At 41.5% G+C, this 18,872-nt stretch overlaps 1 protein-coding gene across 11 annotated transcripts in view; it reads left to right on the top strand.

Annotated features, from left to right (window-relative positions):
* atp2b2 (ATPase plasma membrane Ca2+ transporting 2) overlaps nucleotides 1–18,872 on the top strand; it is a 97,618-nt gene that overhangs the window by 20,796 nt on the left and 57,950 nt on the right. For 5 of the 11 annotated variants that reach the window (XM_063911402.1, XM_063911404.1, XM_063911403.1 and 2 more), the window contains exons 1-3: nucleotides 3,783–3,946; nucleotides 12,233–12,367; nucleotides 17,175–17,901. In XM_063911402.1, coding sequence (XP_063767472.1) covers nucleotides 17,703–17,901 — 199 coding nt within the window. In that variant the 5' untranslated portion in view covers nucleotides 3,783–3,946; nucleotides 12,233–12,367; nucleotides 17,175–17,702. Of the gene's footprint in view, nucleotides 1–3,781; nucleotides 3,947–11,394; nucleotides 11,591–12,232; nucleotides 12,368–17,174; nucleotides 17,902–18,872 lie in introns of those variants that run through there. The other 6 variants (XM_063911405.1, XM_063911406.1, XM_063911407.1 and 3 more) reach the window with 5 other exon arrangements.

Below are 18,872 nucleotides of genomic sequence, written 5' to 3'. Positions count from 1 at the left end.
GAAGGTGCAGTAAATCATACGCAGAATACGTAGCTTGCATCCTGATTTTTAGTCAGGGGAGTTTCTTGGGGATGAAGATAGTATTTATTAGTTTTATGGTTTGAGGGAGGAATGCATATCATCTCTCATTTTACATGAAGAGAATTACAAACATTTTGGTGTATACTATCAGTTAAAGTTCTCAGAAATAAATCAGAAAGGGCATGTCTGGTCTGATATGCGTACTGTTATCTCACCTTGTCCCTGTTTTGAGTTTGATCTTATTTGTACTGTATAGGTGATTCATTTCCCTGGTCTTTGATCAGTGAGAAGTTTTGTCTCGTTTTCTCACCATCTGTCAGCAAATATGTTCTGTCCAATACAAAATATTTAGATCCTGGATGAAACCAGGATAAATTGCGTGCTACCATCATTTCTAAAGGAGTACTTCAGGTACTATCACCTCCTTTCTTGGGTCCTAAAACCAACATAAGATGTTCAAAGTGCAACTAGTATCCCACAGTGCCTCTTAAAACCCACCTCTTCTCCTTAGTGTTTTGACTTCTTGTGGATTGTTGCTTTTAAATTGTCTATTGGTTTTCCCTTTAGTTATTTTATGGTGTGTGAGCTGAGCTGTGGGATGTTTGTATGTTTGTTTGTTTATTTGACTGTACATCACTTTGGTTTGGAGGTTGTAAAGTGCTTTATAAATAAAGCTGTATTGCATTGTATTCGAAAATCGGATTTAAACCAGGATATTTCAATTGTCTTCAACATTGTTGTGTTTTTAATTTTTTTATTACAGATTATTTGTTCTGCAAGATCCAAGATGCACGGGTCACCATTGATTAGTTTTAATTTATGAAACAAGGCTCCAGACTCTTGGCACACAGTTGTCAAATTGGCAATGGGCGTGAGTTCACTCTTCATAACTGTCAGAGATAATTGCTTCAAGAAAGTACAGGCTTGCATGCATGCCAGTAATATATTAGATAAGAAGGTGTGTGTGTGTGTGTGTGTGTGTGTGTGTGTGTGTGTGTGTGTGTGTGTGTGTGTGTGTGTGTGTGTGTGTGTGTGTTGTGTGTGTGTGTGTGTGTGTGTGTATGTGAGATGGTGACCTCTCATAGAGAAAGGTTAGAGACCTTTGGGAGTCATCTCATTAACCACATGCTTGCTTTTATTTTACTGCAGCACTCAGGAGATGGTCTAAGGCTTCTGCAATTAATAAGTCTAATGGTTATTGGCTGGTGGCTAGTAACCAGCAATGAGATGCCGGATTGACCCGGAGTAAACATGGCACTTAATGGGTTAACAGATCCCTTCAGGAAGGAAACAGAGCTTTTATAGGAAGAGGGGAAGAAGCCATTTAAAAAGAGAAGCACAAAGAGGATGAGGAACACTAATGTGTTGAATAAGCTCCTTAAATGACTGTCAGTTAATTAAGAAGGAAGCCACACTCTTTTAAGCTGTGTGTGTGTGTGTGTGTGTGTGTGTGTGTGTGTGTGTGTGTGTGTGTGTGTGTGTGTGTGTGTGTGTGTGTGTGTGTGTGTGTGTGTGTGTGTGTGTGTGTGTGTGTTGTGTTTATTGCAAAGCATCTATTGGAATGACCTAGCTGCAAACACATTATTGAGATATCTAAAAACAATGAGAAAACTTAGCAAATTGTACTTTTTAGTAGGAAGGCTGTGCAGCAGTATCTCCCTCAGTTATATTTATCTACAAAAAAATCCAAGAACAATTTTACATTTGACCTCAAATAGGAGCTCCACGAGGGGAATGTCATGCTTTGATATGATGCGTGTGGGTGTTGCACGCTGATATTGGGCTGGGTGGTCCTGGCGGTGCAGGACAGGTACCCCTGGCTCCCTGTCATGGAGTTGTCCTCTCATGATCTTTCTCCCAGGTTTTGGTGCACTGCAGCCCTGAATTCTCTCAGACGTGCTGCATTGATATGCAGGGCCTGTTTCTGATCCCCATCTCTCTCTCTCCTTTTCTCCCTCTCTTTCTCTCCCTGCCCCATCAAAGATAAATGGTCTCAACAGTTGTTCTTTAAATCTTTTATGGTCCATACCCCACCATATGAACTAATATCACCTACACACACCTGTACGTCTATGCTATACTATATCACCTGTATTCTCCTGCTCGGCCGCCTGCAGGGACTGGTAATGCTGGATTCAAGGTGTTGATTTGATGATTAATCTCCTTTTTTACTTTCTTGAAATGAATTTTCATCTCATCAGATCAAAAATGACCGTGATTAAACAAGTTTACATACAATTACAAAACATAAACACCACATTGCAAGCATCCAACAATCAACAGCAATCTTTCAATTACAAATGATAGAAAACTGCTTGAGGTTTGAGTTTGTTTCAAGCTTAGTGCAAAGCATTCTGTCCCCAAAATAATCCCAGCCAGAATGGGATGTTTGCAGTACCTTATTGAGCAAGCATTCCCATAGCCCCTCACTTCTCTTTGTTGCAAACTTTATGCTGAACGCTTCATTTTGCGCCTCAAAACTTGACGGATAGAGAGGATGTGTTCCTTCTCAATACCTCTGTATAGCCTGTACAATACTGCAGGTCTGTCAGCACGTCCCAGCCCTGCCTGAATGTGCAAAGCTAAGCTCTCTTTAGCCTGTTTTCATTCCTCTTGGAAATAAGCTAGTGTTGGGGGGGGGGGGGGGGGGTGCTGTTAGTGATGCTGGTGCTGTCTAACATCTGATATTTACATGATACACCTGTGAGACACACAGTGAGAGAAAGACAGAAAAAATAGCACAACAGAGAAAAACAGGAAACAACTAAGAGGGAGAGGAGGGGGGGAGAGCATTTTTTCACTGTACTGCTCTTGCTCCCCCCCTACATTGCAAGCTGTGACAGGATGAGATGTAGTATAGTGACGTGACGGCAACATGACACAAAGCCGTTATCCTCTCCTGTTGAGCCTGGCTTGCTGGATAGCCAGATGACTGGCTCAGGCAGCAGGTGTGATGTTACGATTGTGTGTGTATGTGTGTCTGTGTGTGTGTGTGTGTGTGGGGGGGTAAGCCAGACACACATGCACAGTCACACGGAAGCATTATATCCTGCAGCCATCATGTCCGCTGTGGTGAGCTGGATGCATGTGTTGAAGGGGTATCCCGATCCGCAGAAGAGAAGAATGAGCCTGGTAACGCTTCCATGTCCTTGAAAGTTACCTTCCCCTCCTCTTCCCTCTTTTGAATTTCAGCTTTTTACTCTCATGCACTTGCTCCATCTTCACCTCAACATCTGTCACTCTTGTTGCTGCCCTTCCTACCTACACTGTTGTTTCTTTCACCTTGTTTTGCTCTATTGGGTCCTCTTCTACATCATATATATAGTCTTTCTATTTCCCCTTTGTCTCTCTTTTCTCTCCGGTAATTTCTGAAATGAGGTTGCCTGCATGTCTACAGTGGACCTACTGCTTGGCTTCTCAGAGCAAATTGTCACAGAGGGGGCTAAGAGACAGCCACAGAGAAAAAAGGAGATGTGGAAAATATTTGTCCAATAGATTCACTACTTCATTTTCTTCGTCTAGCCTTCCATCTTTGTCCTTCTAATAATTAATCTCCAACTATACATCTCAATCCCTCCATCCTATCAGGGAAATTCTCTGTGAAGTGAAGAACAGCCTCCCTGCTGTACAGCACAACACACACACACACACACACACACACACACACACACACACACCCCTGCTGCCTGCCGACATGGTACAGGCTGTGCATTGAGACAGCCCCAGCTGAGGCAGTAGCAGTGAGTGTGCAGCTTAGCGAGTCTCCACACACACGCGCTCACCTACACTGACTCACACACATACACACACACATACTGCACACAGCTGTGGTGGTTTGTCCACTGCTCATTGTGCCATTGCAATATCAGTCTTAGGTGGGAGGATTTTCACTTCACGCTGAGGGTGGTGATGAGCTTGCTGCCATGTAAGTATACATCGTTCATTGTTGTCTGAAAATGTGAGTGAATGAACATCTTATCTGCATTTTTGTGTTGCTTTGATTTTCCTTCCATCACCTGCATGTTGGTAGATGTGTGAATATTATCCATACATGTTTTTGCATGTGTGGGTGTGCAGAACATGGATAATACTGAAGCCCTGCATCAGAAGGCAAGGTATTTACAGGTGATGTGTAAGAGAGGGAGAGGAGTGACAAGGAGGACAAAATATTTCTCCTGCAGAACTAATTCATGTGTAGAGGTCTGTTTGATCTGTATTCCTCTATATTTTCCATATTAAATAAGCAGAGTTATGCCAAACCTATATATATGCATGCTGTATATCATGCATGCTGCGCCGGTTCATTCTCTGTCATCCTCTTGCCTTGTTTCCTTTTGATGAAGATATTTTATTACACACCTCCTCACTCCGTCGGCCATCTGTTGGCTGCATGCAGTCTGCAGTCTCTCTTCTCTGTCACACTTACTGACTGGTTCTGTCATAGCAGCAGGCTTTGCTGCCGTAACTGATCATGTGTGCTTGCTGGCTAGCTGTCTTCACTGCATTAGCTAACTGACTATTTGGCATGGTGACTGAATTAATGGGGAACATTATCACCTCTCCTCCTTGATCTGTTGGCTGTCTGTGTTTCTGGATGTCTGGCTCCGGGGCAGATCGCTGTGGGTGGTCATTCTCTGGATGTTTAGTTGAATGTTTTCTTGCTTGTCCAAACAACTGACTGATCATCACACCGACTGACAGACAGGGTCACCGGCAGGTTGTCTGGTTGGCTGACTTGTCAGTTCAGTAGACAGCTAGTTAGTCACAAGGAGCGCCACAAAAGAATATATTCAGAGGAATGTCAGTACAGCCGGGCAGTCAGTCAAACAACCAGTCAGCCATTTACGCAGCTATCAAGTCGTTCAGTCATTTATGTATTTTTCAGTCAGCTAGTCAGTCAAGCCCACTGTTTGACAAGCTGTCATAGGAAATGGATTTCGCCTCTATTGGTCCTGGGATGAGTGTGTGACCTCCACCAACAACTCCACTGCACCAAGACAGCCAGGCAGCTCAGGAGTAGTCAGTCCCCTTTCTGTCCCTTTCGCCTTCACTCCTCCTCTCAGTCTTTCTCTTTACGTCCCGTTGGACACACAACACATACAGGAGAGACGTTCATGAAGAAAGGTTTAAACCAGCTGTCTCTCTGTAGATGTATCTACACATCTGAGACCATTATAGGATAGCAGTAGCTAGGGCTGGGTGATTAACACTCCTGAGTATTATCGCATCATAGAGAAAAAAAAGCTGTATATATAAAGCATTGTAAACTAATACAGATAGTTTTTGATAATGTCTCATCAGATTTCAATATTTGATTGTTATAATCAACTTACATTACTTTATTGGGTTAATCACAAACCTTCAATGTGATATTTTATCACTATATTATTCTATTGAAAGACAATCACATTGTAGCTGACCATAGTAGTAACACAGCAAGCAGTCAGTGACATATATCACTCCTTTAAACTCAAGAGTAGATGATATAGTTTTTAAATACCAAGGTTCCCTTTTCCATGGAAAGGCATGGATACAAAAATGTATGTATATATTTATAGTATTTCTTACTACTGAATTTCATCACGATACTTAAAATGTGTCAATTGTTAAAGAGAGAAACAAATGTGTACAAGAAAAACCAAACAGCCTACAGACAAAATCCATACCTCGCTCTGCTCTGTCATATCTCATCTGGACAAGAGCGCCGCAGTGCCTTAGATTCTGCTGTGTCATCATCATCTCTGTGTAGCGTAGTGACAAACACACTGACTTGACAGGAGCTTTTTCACAAAATGTCATATACTTGAGCTAGGGACAAATACATTATAATGCTTTAAACACAATAAACATTGCTCATTTTTGATATTGTTAGTTTGAAAAGAAAACCGAGGGGAGAAAAGAAAAGGGGGGGGGGGGGTAAAGGTAGCAACAGGGAGGATGTCATGCTATTTGAGGATAGTTAGAATTCAATTATTTCTCCTAAATAGTCTAAGGGGTTAATGCAGTACAGATTATAAAGCTTTTAAGTGCGATCGGAAATGTTTAGTTTGAATAATAATTTACTAAACTATACATTTTGTCATCTAAATGTTTAGTTTCTGCTTTGGTGGATTTATTTTTATTTATCTTCTCGCTTGCTTTTCAACATTTTATTTACAGTCTTAAAAGTAGATTTATTGTAGAATGCCTCATAAAAAGTAACTTGATTAAGGCAGCATCCAACCTGTCAATCATTGTGTTCTTGGTGTGTTGCCTGGCGAATGCTCGAGTGTGTTTTTAAGAAAGTGTGTCCTGGTGACAGAGGATTTGATTAACACACAGTAATTTGCATATATTTGATTTGGCACATTGTCACATAAACTTAAAAACATGTCATGGTAAATGTATTCCTTTGTTCAAAAGTTCTGCTTCTCTTGTTTTCAAATGAGGAAATCAAATGATTAAATACAGAGCAGGGAGCAATAGCTGGGCAGTTAATGCAAAACAACTTCTATCAGCTTCAGGGGTTTTCTAGAAAAACAGAGTAAGAGGACCCCGATGCACTTCTGGACAAAATTATGTCCCGTCCACTTTTTCGAGTCATACATAGTTTCTCAAACAACGAATAAATACAGAGTTACGGTTTCTTAACTTCCTCTATAGATAAAAAGGACAGTAAAAGAAACAATCTAATTCAGAAATCACAGTTTAAGTGTAAGCCGATCCCCTATTTATTCGGAGCTCCGTAAAAACAAAGCTGGCTATGCCGTCTGACGCTATATTCGACATGATTTCCATATTTTTGGAGTAAATATACAATTTATGACGAACTGAAATATTGTTTTCTGGTATCACTTTAAAATTGTACTAAAAAATCTGCACTTTGGTTTAAGGACACACGCCGAAAGTAAGAGGGCGCAGCGCCCCTGTTACCCAGTTTAGACAAAACCCTGAGCTGCTTGCACGTCATCACCAGCTCACACTCGGAGGATGTGCAACATGACATTTTAAAGCCAATCTGGTACTGCTGTGATAACATAGGTGTGGTACACTGGGCCCCACTCAGGACTACAAATACAATGCAGAGCTGTAAAATGGCAGTTAAGAAACAGGCATTTCTAGCAGGTGCTCTTGGTTTTCCTGATAATTTACTATTTTGGATGTGTTGTTTTCCTCAGTGCTAAAGACAGCACATGTTCAGTTGAACCTGGTGTGCTGCAACATATGCTAACAGTGTTATCATGTTTCCTATCTTGATGTTAAGGGCACAAAGGCTAGACTAAAGACTTTTGTTACACATACACTTTTTTCTCTGCTCTTCCCTCTCCTTCTATTTCTGTCTTAAGTCCCCTTCTAGCACACTTAGCCTGCATGTGTTGAATTTAATTAGACCAATAACTCCCTCATGAGTTCTACAGGCTCATCTGGAGCAAGGAGAGGGCCACCGCAGTCTCTTTTTTTTCTTTCTTTCTATCTTTCATTGACCTTGCAGCAAGTTAGAGAGAGAGTGTGCGTGTGTGTGTGTTTTTGTATGTGTATTGTAAAGGATGTGAGTGATCTTGCATAGTCAATACATGAATATAATGTATGTACACATGAATGCACATAACGTTATAATGTTGGATTTCATGTATAGTATTTATCTGTATACACCATTAAAGATTGTAACACAACTACAGGTTTACTTATCTTTCGGTAAGTTTAATTAACACGTACAAATCATCATCAGGAAATCAACAACACAACAGAGTGCAGCTGTTGCTAATTCAGCGAAAATGGGATCGATCTTTTGTGCTGGTCTAAATATCTGTTTTATGTACTTGTTGGTGTCCTACTGCGTGCATACTGCATCCAATACTTAATTTAAGTCTATTCTTATCTCCCTATACTGTATACAGCTGAATTCAAAGCAAGAATGACATTTTTAACACAACTCTTTTATATTATCTTTCTTTCTGGGCCTTATGCCTGTTGGCCTATTTCATAGTGAAACCTGGAACACCGATAGTTGTTTGCCCAAAACAAAAGCATAAATGCCTCAGCCTGCAATATGTTGGAATGATGACAAACAGTTGGCACTAATACACTTTTAATTTGAGGATTTAAAGATGTATTCACTTGCTTTCCAGTTCCTCTGAGGCCATCAAACATTTGACTTTTACAATTTGATGGCAAGTCCTAAAGTCTTGATGTAGAACATTAAATGTATCAAATCCAAACGGAGACCAGCTGGCAATATTCAAAGAGTCCACAATGTTTGTTTGTTGGTGTTTATCTGTCATAGCTGCACAACACTGTTGATGAGATTTTGGAGTCGATAAAGGGGTTAGGACTCAAGTATTGTTTAGTATTATTCCCACTCTTCTCCTTGTCATCACATGTAGGATCTGCTACCTCAAGTGCGTTGTCTGCTTGTGTATGACAACTGAAACAAGGCAGAAAATGTAACATCTAGTCTATTCAGTCACTATTTATTGGATGTTCTGTACCCTGTTTTAGCTTCATAGTAACAGTGCATAACTCTTCTTTGTAGAAATACATATTCTTCACTGTGTTCCATTTCAAAGGACAAAGCAATTGAGTGCCTTTCCCGTTTGCTTCATATGTCATTTGACCATGCATGCCCATGTAGTTGCACCGGAAGGACCTCTGTAAGAAGCTGTATCATGCCTTTTGATCCCCGGGTGTGTCCAGACACAGATTAAGCAGCTTTTCATGCTGAAGAGCAACAGAGTGCTTTCATGAGAAAAGGCTTACAAATCTAGGAGTAGATGAGTAATCTGAGGGCATGATCCTGACCCAAAGGGCAACAAATGGAAAAACACAAGGCCGAGACTAATTTAGTTGGCTCTTACAGTTACTGATAAACGTCGAACCATCATGGTAAATCTTACCGCTTTGTTTTAAATAAATCCTCTCCACACGACAAACACTATCATTATCGTTACAATAAATAATCCTAAGCCTCTTGACCTCAGGGTCATATATAAATGTGGCCTGAAAAACACATGTGTAATGTTCAGTATGTGAAATATGCCGGCTGGTGCATGCCAGTAGTCTCATGTATGAACGTGCAGATGTCTTTTTCTGCGACATTCACCAGGATGAGAGCATTGCTGAAGTTCTCCCCTCTTCTTTCATCAACAACTATGTGGATAATGTCGCCTGAAATACCTATTTCGCAGCTGCACAACACACCATAATAAAACCACTTTCCATGTATTACATTCATCTGAACATCCTGCTACATCAGGGTACTCCAAGACTTAGTGGCATTGTGATCCTGAGAGGCAGAATTCGGGACTGGACATGTGTCTGCACAGCCTTAGGTATAGTGTAACTGAAATTGACAAGGTTAAATTCACAGTCTTTGCCTCATTACACAAACTTAAAGCATTCAACCTCGAACGTGATGATGTTAAAGTGTGTTTTGCTGGACCTTAGTTAGTTAGTTCTCTACAGAGGCAACACCAGAGCCTGCAGAATCACCAGAGCATCCACTCTTAGCAAACTCTAAATGACTATTTAATATTAGATCATTATGTTCAAACAACAATTGAGCTAACTAGTTTTTCGTTAATAATGACTGTCATGCTACATTTATTTGTTACATTTCGATATGCTTGGCAGTAAAATGCCAGTATGTATTTGGTTCGAGTTGTTAATGTGCATCCACACAGCTGCTCCGGGCAGGATTACACTCTCCATCTCCATATCTCCCTGCGCAGCCTGGCAGTGCTGCTTACGCTGTAAAATGCTGCTTGCTCACTAGGAACACCCGGGGCAAGGTATTCAGGTGGCCATGAATACAGGAGACTTCCTAACAACAGTAACAAGGACAGTTGTTGAAAGACTGAAGCAATGTTAATGAAAAGGTAGTCCATTGGAGAGACGGTGAGAGGGAGCTGGCGGTTAAATAGAAAGTGCCAAGGCGAGAGGAAAGGGGACAGCTGTACACTGCAGAACATCTAAAGAGACAGCTGGAACTGTAGAGGAAGAGATGGAGTCATCCACTGTGGCACACCTTGACATATTTTGGAGGCAATGTTTGTCACTTTTAGGGCAATTTTTCAGAGATATGAAACGCGGGGTTCATTACGGCTCCCCTATTTGCGCCAAAGGCTCGTATCTCTCTGTGCCTCCTCCTCTAACCCAGTCATCTCAGAGCATATCATTACCTTTTCTCACTTTTCTTGCCTCTCAATATCACTGTGCAGTGACACACAGTCACCCCGCGGCTGTCGGGGTTGCCTGGCCAACTGATTCTCCGCAAAACCCCCTCACAATCTATAAACCGACATAGCCGGCTAAGCACACACATGTAAACGGATGCATGTATTCGAAGCTACCTCTTTCTATTTCCCCTTCTCTCTGACTCATCCCTCGCTCTCCCTATTCTGCTCTCTTTTTCTTCTCCTGCGCCTCATATGTGTCAGAGCTGCAGTCCTTTTTTTTCGAGCTCCTGCATTGGTTTCCAAAATAACCTTTTTCTTCAATAGACTCTGTCTGCTGCCCTTAGTTAGCATGGCAGCTGCTTTCAATTAAACAGCACTGATGGTGGCTGGAAGACGGCTCTCCGTGTGGTTGTTATGTAACTATGCACCTCAAAGACAATGTCAGTTAACGCGGCTCGCTCTTCTCGTGCGTGTGCATTTGGGTAATGCAATGCAGCTGCTGTCCAATGTGTGCTTGCGTGTGTTTGGGGATTCCCGAATCACTGTGTAACTGCTTCTGCTGCTAAACTGACGCTCTGAGTTCATTTCAGATCCCAAGCAGCAGTGAACAGTACATGTTCCCCAACACTCTGTTATTAAATCGAGTAGACTCTTTTGTGATCTCTGCCTTAGCATTGTTACACCCAAAAGAAAATCAACTATGTAGCAGACACAGAAACAGCAAGTCCCTTCTTTTGTAATGTAGCCTACAAAGAGTAAAAGCACAATAAGGAAATCAGAATCTAATGCAGTCCCATCCAACGCATTGCTCTAAATACCACCTATGTGATGCTTATAATATTTATTATTAATGAGCTGTTAATTGCTATCAATTAGCCTGTAATCTGTGGTAGTGTATCGATCGCATCACATCGTCTTCATGTCATTTGTTCCCTCCAATATGTAAACGTTGTAAAAAGTCAATGAACAATGCTTCATGTGAGAATACAAACCCATCATTTTTAAACCCGTCAGCCAAAATGATAATATGATATCAACAGACCTGCAGGTGTGCAGAGCTGATCAATGATGAGTGAATTCTCCTGCACATTGTCGTGTTGCAGGCAGGGGGAGCTGTGTGCCAGCTCTGCTGCTGCTGATGCTGCTGCTGCAGTGGGCACAGCTCCTACCTCTGCCTCACTGTGCTCAAGGACATTTTGACACAGACACAGGCAGAATGCGCATGGCTCCTCTGTGGAGGACAGCAAACTATCCACCGCTTGTCAAACCAGGAACTTTGCATCAAAGGGAACGCAGCAATTACTGTAGAGCATGTTTTATCATTAAGACTTGTTCTTTATAATTACAATGGAACAGAACAGAGAGAGCCAGCAGACAGCTCACTAGCGCAATACATGGAGAAATTAAGATGAAAGGTTGGTGCTAAAATAGAATACCCAATATTATGTTGCACATACTGTGTGAAGCCTATGTTGAAGATAGGAAATAGACACTGTGATGATGATTTAATCCAGACAAAATTAAACATTTTTGCTTAACATAATAAAATACAACACAGCGTCAAAAGTGAACCCTAAACTGAATGCTCTAAAATCCTATCTTCAAGCTTTTAACACATCAAACACCATTGGAAATATAAAATAAAGCAGGTAGTTGGTGATATATTATCTGAGGGTATATACATTTCCTTTATAAATGAGTGACGGAAGCTGCCATCGATGATGCACTTAAGAAAATACAGTGCCCACGTAACAGCGCTTTAAAGTACAGCAGGGTTGCCCAGTAGCATTATAGCACATTTTCTTTCTGTTCAATATAAAGTATCTTATAATTTGCCATTCAAATAAAAAAGCAAAACAATCATTTGAATGTCTGATTTAATTGATGGTTGAATAATAACTTAGCAAAAACACAAAAAGATTACTTCCAACCACAAAAACACTGAAACTAGTTCACTTAAATGTAGTTAAATGGCATAGAGTCATTTTGTATACATATTTTTTGATTTAACTGAATTAACTTTAGCCCTTTCTGTATCTCTGTGTTTGTTTTTTCAGCAGTTTGGTTCTTAAGGAACATCCAGTTTGCTGGTCGGTTGGTCTTAGCATCTGGCTGTGGAGCTTCATCATTTAATGCGGTTCCCATCTGGTGTTCAAGTTCATAAAGCGCAATTAAGTGTTCTTGCACTTAAGGTAAAAAAAAGCTGTTAATTATTGCAAAATCTACACTTTATCCTTGAGTCTTTGATCATATGTTACTCATTGCTCACTGTCAAGCCATGTGGAGCAGGCCAGCAATTATGCAGACAGACTGGCACGTAGGCAGGGAGGTAGACAGAAGAATATCACAGCAGGGAGGTGTTTCAGTCAGCTACAGATAGACGGGTAAGCAGCCTAAAGATTGATGGGACAATGTTCAGACAGATAGTACAAAGAAGATTGGGAGTGTTGGTGCTAATGGAAATATTGGAGACTGAAGGTTTTTGATGCTAACACAATCACAAAACACTCCATAACTGCAACACTTGAAGAGGAAGTTGCTCACCCTTTGATGTTTGCATTATTTAACAGTGAGGAAGAACCATTTTGACACACTTCATCGTGATTTTATCCATGAATGCATATGAAACGCCAACAAAAGCTCTACATACAAATGACCTCCTTTTTTCCAAAGAAAATAGAAAATCAATTCTTTGTGGAAAGACCTATATGCATGTAAGTGTGTCTGTGTGTTTACATTATATAACATACATTATATAAAACAGAGAAGATTGTTTTCTTTGAAGTTACTCAGCTCAGGCTTCAGCAGTGCACTTCACCTCTGTCTTACCTTTCCCCTTGCTATCGTTTCCCTCCTCTCTTCTTCCCATTATTCTGTGTATAACCCTTCTCAACATAACATCCTCCCTCCCTTTAAAAAATGATCTCCTCATTTCCCTCCCTCCCACATCTAGGTCTTCACACTCTTGCGCATGTCACTGTAATTCAAAGATAGGCAGCTGCACACCAGCATAATATAACACCAGCTCTTTCACCGCCACCAGTCACACACATCACCAACACACCACCAGGAAGCTGGGAACACACTGCCTTACATGGTCGGAAAGGAACAGTTGTTGGGGAGGAAGCAGCTTGGACATTCTGCAGTCAAATAATCATGTAATACTGCATTTCTATACACAATTTCAATTTCTTTCACACACGACAAATATTGTAACAGATGGAACAGTGACAGTGAAGGTGGTCAGCTTGACACAAACAGTATGCGTCACACAGTGTAGCTTGTTGACGTTGCTTCATTTACTTTCTAATATTTGACAGTTCATGGGACAGGATTAACGTTATTTATTCGCTGTGTGTTTGGAATAATGGTAATTAATACTCAGGTAATGCGTCTTGGGATGAAATTACGCATTTATTGAATATTGTCTTTTGTGATCATCAGTATTATTGGTTCCCCCCTCTGTGTTTGTGTGCCATGCCAGCTCCAACATATAACAGCCATACCCGTCAAGGCGGTAGGTTTCTAATCTACAGGACCCAGTGCCCTGCTGGTTTCCATTTTGCCCAGTATCTTACTAATTAATGGATAAACTGCGGGAGACAATTTAGTAGGAAAGAAAAAGCCTCCATTACTCTTTTTCTTTAGGTACAGTACAGGTATTTAACCAGTATGGTTGGTGACGGTTTCCTTCCTCAGCTAGCCATCTTAACAACACACACACACACACACACACACACACACACACACACACACACACACACACACACACACACACACACACACACACACACACACACATGCTCACACATCAAGCACTTTTAGGATTTATTAAGTCACTACCAACATTTTTAATCTGTGTTGTATTTGACTAAATAAGTTTTTTGCATTACAGCGATTTACATTCTCACACACACACACACACACACACACACACACACACACACACACACACACACACACACACACACACACACACACACACACACACACACACACACACACACACATGCAGACGCATATCATTTCGTGGGAATGCATTTGTTCTCTTTTGATTGACTGCCTGAGAGGATCTAGCCAGCACAGATGTCTGCATTGGCAATAGAAGTGGCAACATGGATTGGACCTTTGTTGTCAAGTGATTGAGGGGGCAGCATAAATGTTGGAGAGGAAGATGCAGTCTGGCCACCTGCAGTTCTTTTATGTTTAATGAAAAGAAGACTATTTAACACCCACCTTACCCAGAAAGAGTAATGTCCTTTTTTAATGTTGTTGTTACTATTATTAATTCCAATTATTCAGTCAGTAGGAAAAACTAAAAAGAACATTTGCCTTTGTTGGAAATACTTTACAGAAATGTGTAACAGCTCTATTAGGTCGCACCTGTCCAGGTGACATTGCCAATGCCGTCTAACTTTGTCCCTTCAACGAGCACTGGAGCTCATTTACAGACTGGACTGGTTCCTGTGGAGTTACAGATGTGTACTCACGTGTTGGCAGGATGTCACACCACCGTGCTGTGACAAGGTCGGTGCCCCACTGTTCCTGAGAGCACTACTGTGTCGGGTACCAGTCCCATCTTTATCATTGTACCTGATATGTGCGACTGGACACCTTGCTGACTGTGTCCGTCGGGCCATATCAAGCGGCGTGTGCCAACAACCTGAGAGTGCTCACCACCCCAGTGTTGAGATTTATGTGCTGCTAAGTTGATTCCTATTGTTATTTCCAAGAAGGCATCAAAAGTGGAAGAAATCGCGTAATGTGCTACCCTGTGTTGTATTTCAGTGTGCCTACCAATCCAGTATCAGCCTGTTGTCTAGGTTCTAGGAATGTTTATACAAGGAAACCTCTCCTAGCAGTGACGGATATAAATAATATATTTGTGTTCATGTTACCTGGCAATTGTACTACATGCAACAACAAGGTTAGATATTTTAACGCTGACTGGGTAGCTCCATTATCTTTTCTGTAGTGAAAAAAATAAACAAGATGGCCCACAGTGCACTGGCGGAAACAAGGAACATGTTTAGGTTTAAAAATTGGAAGTCACATCAACGCAGCTGCTTGCTTCTGCTGGTTACACCTTTGATTTAACTGAAACTCTACATACACGTAGTATTTCAGATTCTGTTGTATAAAGCAGGCCTTTTATATAGTGAACACTGTTGTATGATGGGAAGCAGAGCATGAGCAGATTGTACAATAAAACATTAATGACCAAATCTCTCATCATACCATTAACAGTTTTTTAATTAGTGCAGCGACCTGCTGTGTTTTAAGTGCTGTAATTTCAACGTATTTTAACCGAATATTCCAATAGTTCTCAGGTGACCCTCACTGTACTAATGCATTATTACTCTTTGGCGATCAAAAAGACGATCAGTTGCAGCATTAATACTGTACATTATTAATAAAAAGACAGCAAAACCAGACAGTTTTTGTGCGTGATTGATTTACTGTAGCCCTCAGCATGATGCAATACAGTGGTGACTTGATTCCAGGTCTCCCCATGAGCGAGTGGGAAGTGATGCAGAGCAGCCAGAGGTTTACTGGTCACTGATGTCATTGACTGGAGATGGAGGAACACATACTCGTGATAAATCAATTGTGTTTTGTGCATGGTATTGTAATATTACAGTAAATGTTGGTGTGGAGCTAAGATGATGGTGAGACACTGATGACTTAAAGGAAAAGGATGGTATTATACTATGTTTCCCTATTGGCAACCAATCTGATAGAAACACTCACCTTTACAAGGACGGGTCGCATATTTATGCCAGAACCTCAGAAAATAAGCTGAAGCAGTGGGTTTTGATAATTATATGCTTTTAAAAAAAGTCTCACTCCAAAAGCTCACTCACTTTTTAACTTTGAACCTCATTAAAACAACTTGAAACACGATGTAAAATAGAATAGACTTCTTACCTATAAAAAAACATGGTCACCATTACATATAGTGACATGATGCTTAATCTATTGAATTCATTTATGAACATTGGCACTGTAGTTTATTGTCCTGGGGCTGAAAACTCACTACAGCACCAATTACCTGAGCTGCTCAAGTAACTTTCTTTTAACTATAGAGTAGTTCCTGATATATACATGTTCTGTTTTTAAATATTTACATCTTCAGTCTGAATAAATGTTGGGGTGCCAGAGACAGGGTAGGGAAGAACAAATAGTATAAGATGATACATCAATTGAATGTTTGTATTGGTCGTCATTTCAAGTATTATATACAAAATACAAAATGTACGCCAGCCTCATCCTATGACAAGGAATTTATTCCACAATAGCACGATGCTCACAGACTTATCTTAATCCATTAAATTACAGTGTAGCACCTTAACACGGTAGAGGTCTCTTCTCTTCTCTGAGAGCAGTTCTGAGGCCAGAGGGCAGGAGACACGGAGTGAAATCATTAATGCAATGTATTAAAAGACAAGAGGCAGAGAGAAAGGGACCACTGAGATTAAGGGGCTGCAGAGGAGAGGTCACTCACTCTGAGAGAAGGAGAGGAAACTTGAGGTGAGATAGCAGCAACAGCTCAGCCCATCCTCCCTGTGACAGCGCAGCGTTACGTGCTGCCTCTCTGCTTTGTCGTCAGAGCAGCCCCAGCCTCCCGCCCGCGCACAACTCCTCTCCGCTCTGCACCAGAACGAAGCATCCTCCTCTCTCCACCCTCCTCTCTCCCTCTCTGTCTCTCCCCCTCTCTTTCTCTCTAGCAGTCGGTGTGTCCTCACAATGAGGTTAGCATCACCAGTAGCAGCAGTAGATAGAGACATCAGAGCCACAGTCACTGCAGCAGCCAGGAGAGGCTGTCCTTCAGCCGTGCAACATCTACCGCTGCGGACACCCCTGCTCTGAGAACGCAACGCTCAATCTTGTGCTCTCTTTCTGTTTCTCTCTCTCCCTCCTCCTCCTCCCTCACCTTCTGTCCTCTTTGAATTCATCTCTCGAATTCACTCCTCTCTCTCTCATTCTCTCTCTCTGTAGCAGTGATGGGGAAGACCACCATGTAGAGACAGAGAGGCAGTGGAGGCAACAGCAGAAAAGCAAGAATGGGAAGCCACACATGGAGCGGGTCTGGACTGCAGCCGTGGTGAGCCTGAGACCTACAGGACTTGCAACCAGCATCATTGCCCTTCTCAGGACCTGACCACTGGGGCTGTCCAACGCTCACCTGGATGCTCCTCACTTGTGTTCCGTCATCCCCTCCTCTCCTCGTTCTCTGCTACTCTTTTTCCTCTTCTTCAGTTTCTTCTCTTTGATGGTTTTTGGTGTGAAGATATCTGACTGTCTCTCTTGATAAAGAGAAGCTGCTTATCGATTGATCCCCTCGGATTCCCCCTCCTTTTTTAATCTCTCTACCTGCCTCCTTTACCTTAGTGACATTCTTTTTTTTAGTTTTTGATGCCATACCTATTTTGGATTTTGTTTGGATGAGACTGAGCTCATCTCTCTTTTTGATTGACCTATAAGCAATAACAAACACTTATCGAACTGACTTGATTATCTGACATCATGGGGGACATGTCGAACAGCGATTTTTATGCCAAGAACCAAAGAAATGAGGGCAACCATGAGGCAGGCTTCGGTTGCTCGGTCATGGAGCTGCGCTCCTTGATGGAGCTGCGTGGCACAGAGGCGGTGGTCAAGCTCCAGGAGGACTACACTGGCACAGAGGGACTGTGCAAACGACTGAAAACCTCACCCACAGAAGGTAAGACCCATCGATGTCTCTGTGTGTGCTTTGGTGTGCATGTGAATATGTGTTCACTGGTGTGTGTCATATGACGGATCTGATACGGATGTGTTCTGCAGTATGTTGAGCCGGTCACAAGATTGGTGGTGGATATTAACTGTTGGTTTGTGCATGGATCCTTATTTATATGGTGCACCTGCTTCATATGATCAATGCTATAAGCTAAGATGCTTGCCAAGCATCTCAAGAATTGCAGTGTGCCAGCATTATGCATCAAAATCTCTCTGGACAGTTTAGCCCCCCTCTAAGTCTTCTGCCCCCCCTCTCACTACATCCTCCCATGTCATTCTTCCATCCAGTCAGCCAATCAGCCAGAGCCATATTAAGGAGCAGGTCTCTGGGAATGTTAAAGGTTCTGCCACGTGGGATGTGCTCTGGCATCTGAAATGATGTATTTAGTGTGTGAAAGCAATAATTCATATTTGGGAAACAGTAAAGCACTTGTCTCCTATTCTTTCATGTTGTGTCAAACAAATTGAAAATACAGTGGATATTTATTTCTGCTGTGCCAGGTATTTTCCCTTCCATTTAAAAAAAGATCTAACTGATGTAGGGTAGTTTAGTTCTATTTTAACACAATTTAGGAATCCCTTATGTATTTTATGACTTACCCACCTGACCCAGGTAATAATAACCTCTACAGGTTATTGAAATGCATAGATACCGTTAAATGACCTGACCTTTAATTGATCTACATATTGCATAAATTAAGGATTTTCTGTTGCTTTGCAGTACAGCAAGCATACAAAAAGCAGCCCTCTCTAATGGCTTCATCTGCGTATTGAATATTTAGATCCGCGTTATAATCCTCCACCGTCCCTGATGTAGGGATCAATGATCAGTATTCATGTAGTGTCACCTGTGTGACATCAGAGGTAACCTGTAACTTAATAGGTTGATATTCAGAGAGGATTGTGTTCCCTGGTTTT

Source organism: Eleginops maclovinus, chromosome 20, assembly GCF_036324505.1.
Source record: "Eleginops maclovinus isolate JMC-PN-2008 ecotype Puerto Natales chromosome 20, JC_Emac_rtc_rv5, whole genome shotgun sequence".
In the NCBI taxonomy this organism is placed as follows: domain Eukaryota; kingdom Metazoa; phylum Chordata; class Actinopteri; order Perciformes; family Eleginopidae; genus Eleginops; species Eleginops maclovinus.
Note: the sequence above shows the minus strand (reverse complement) of the source record. Positions and strands in the feature narration are given on the sequence as shown.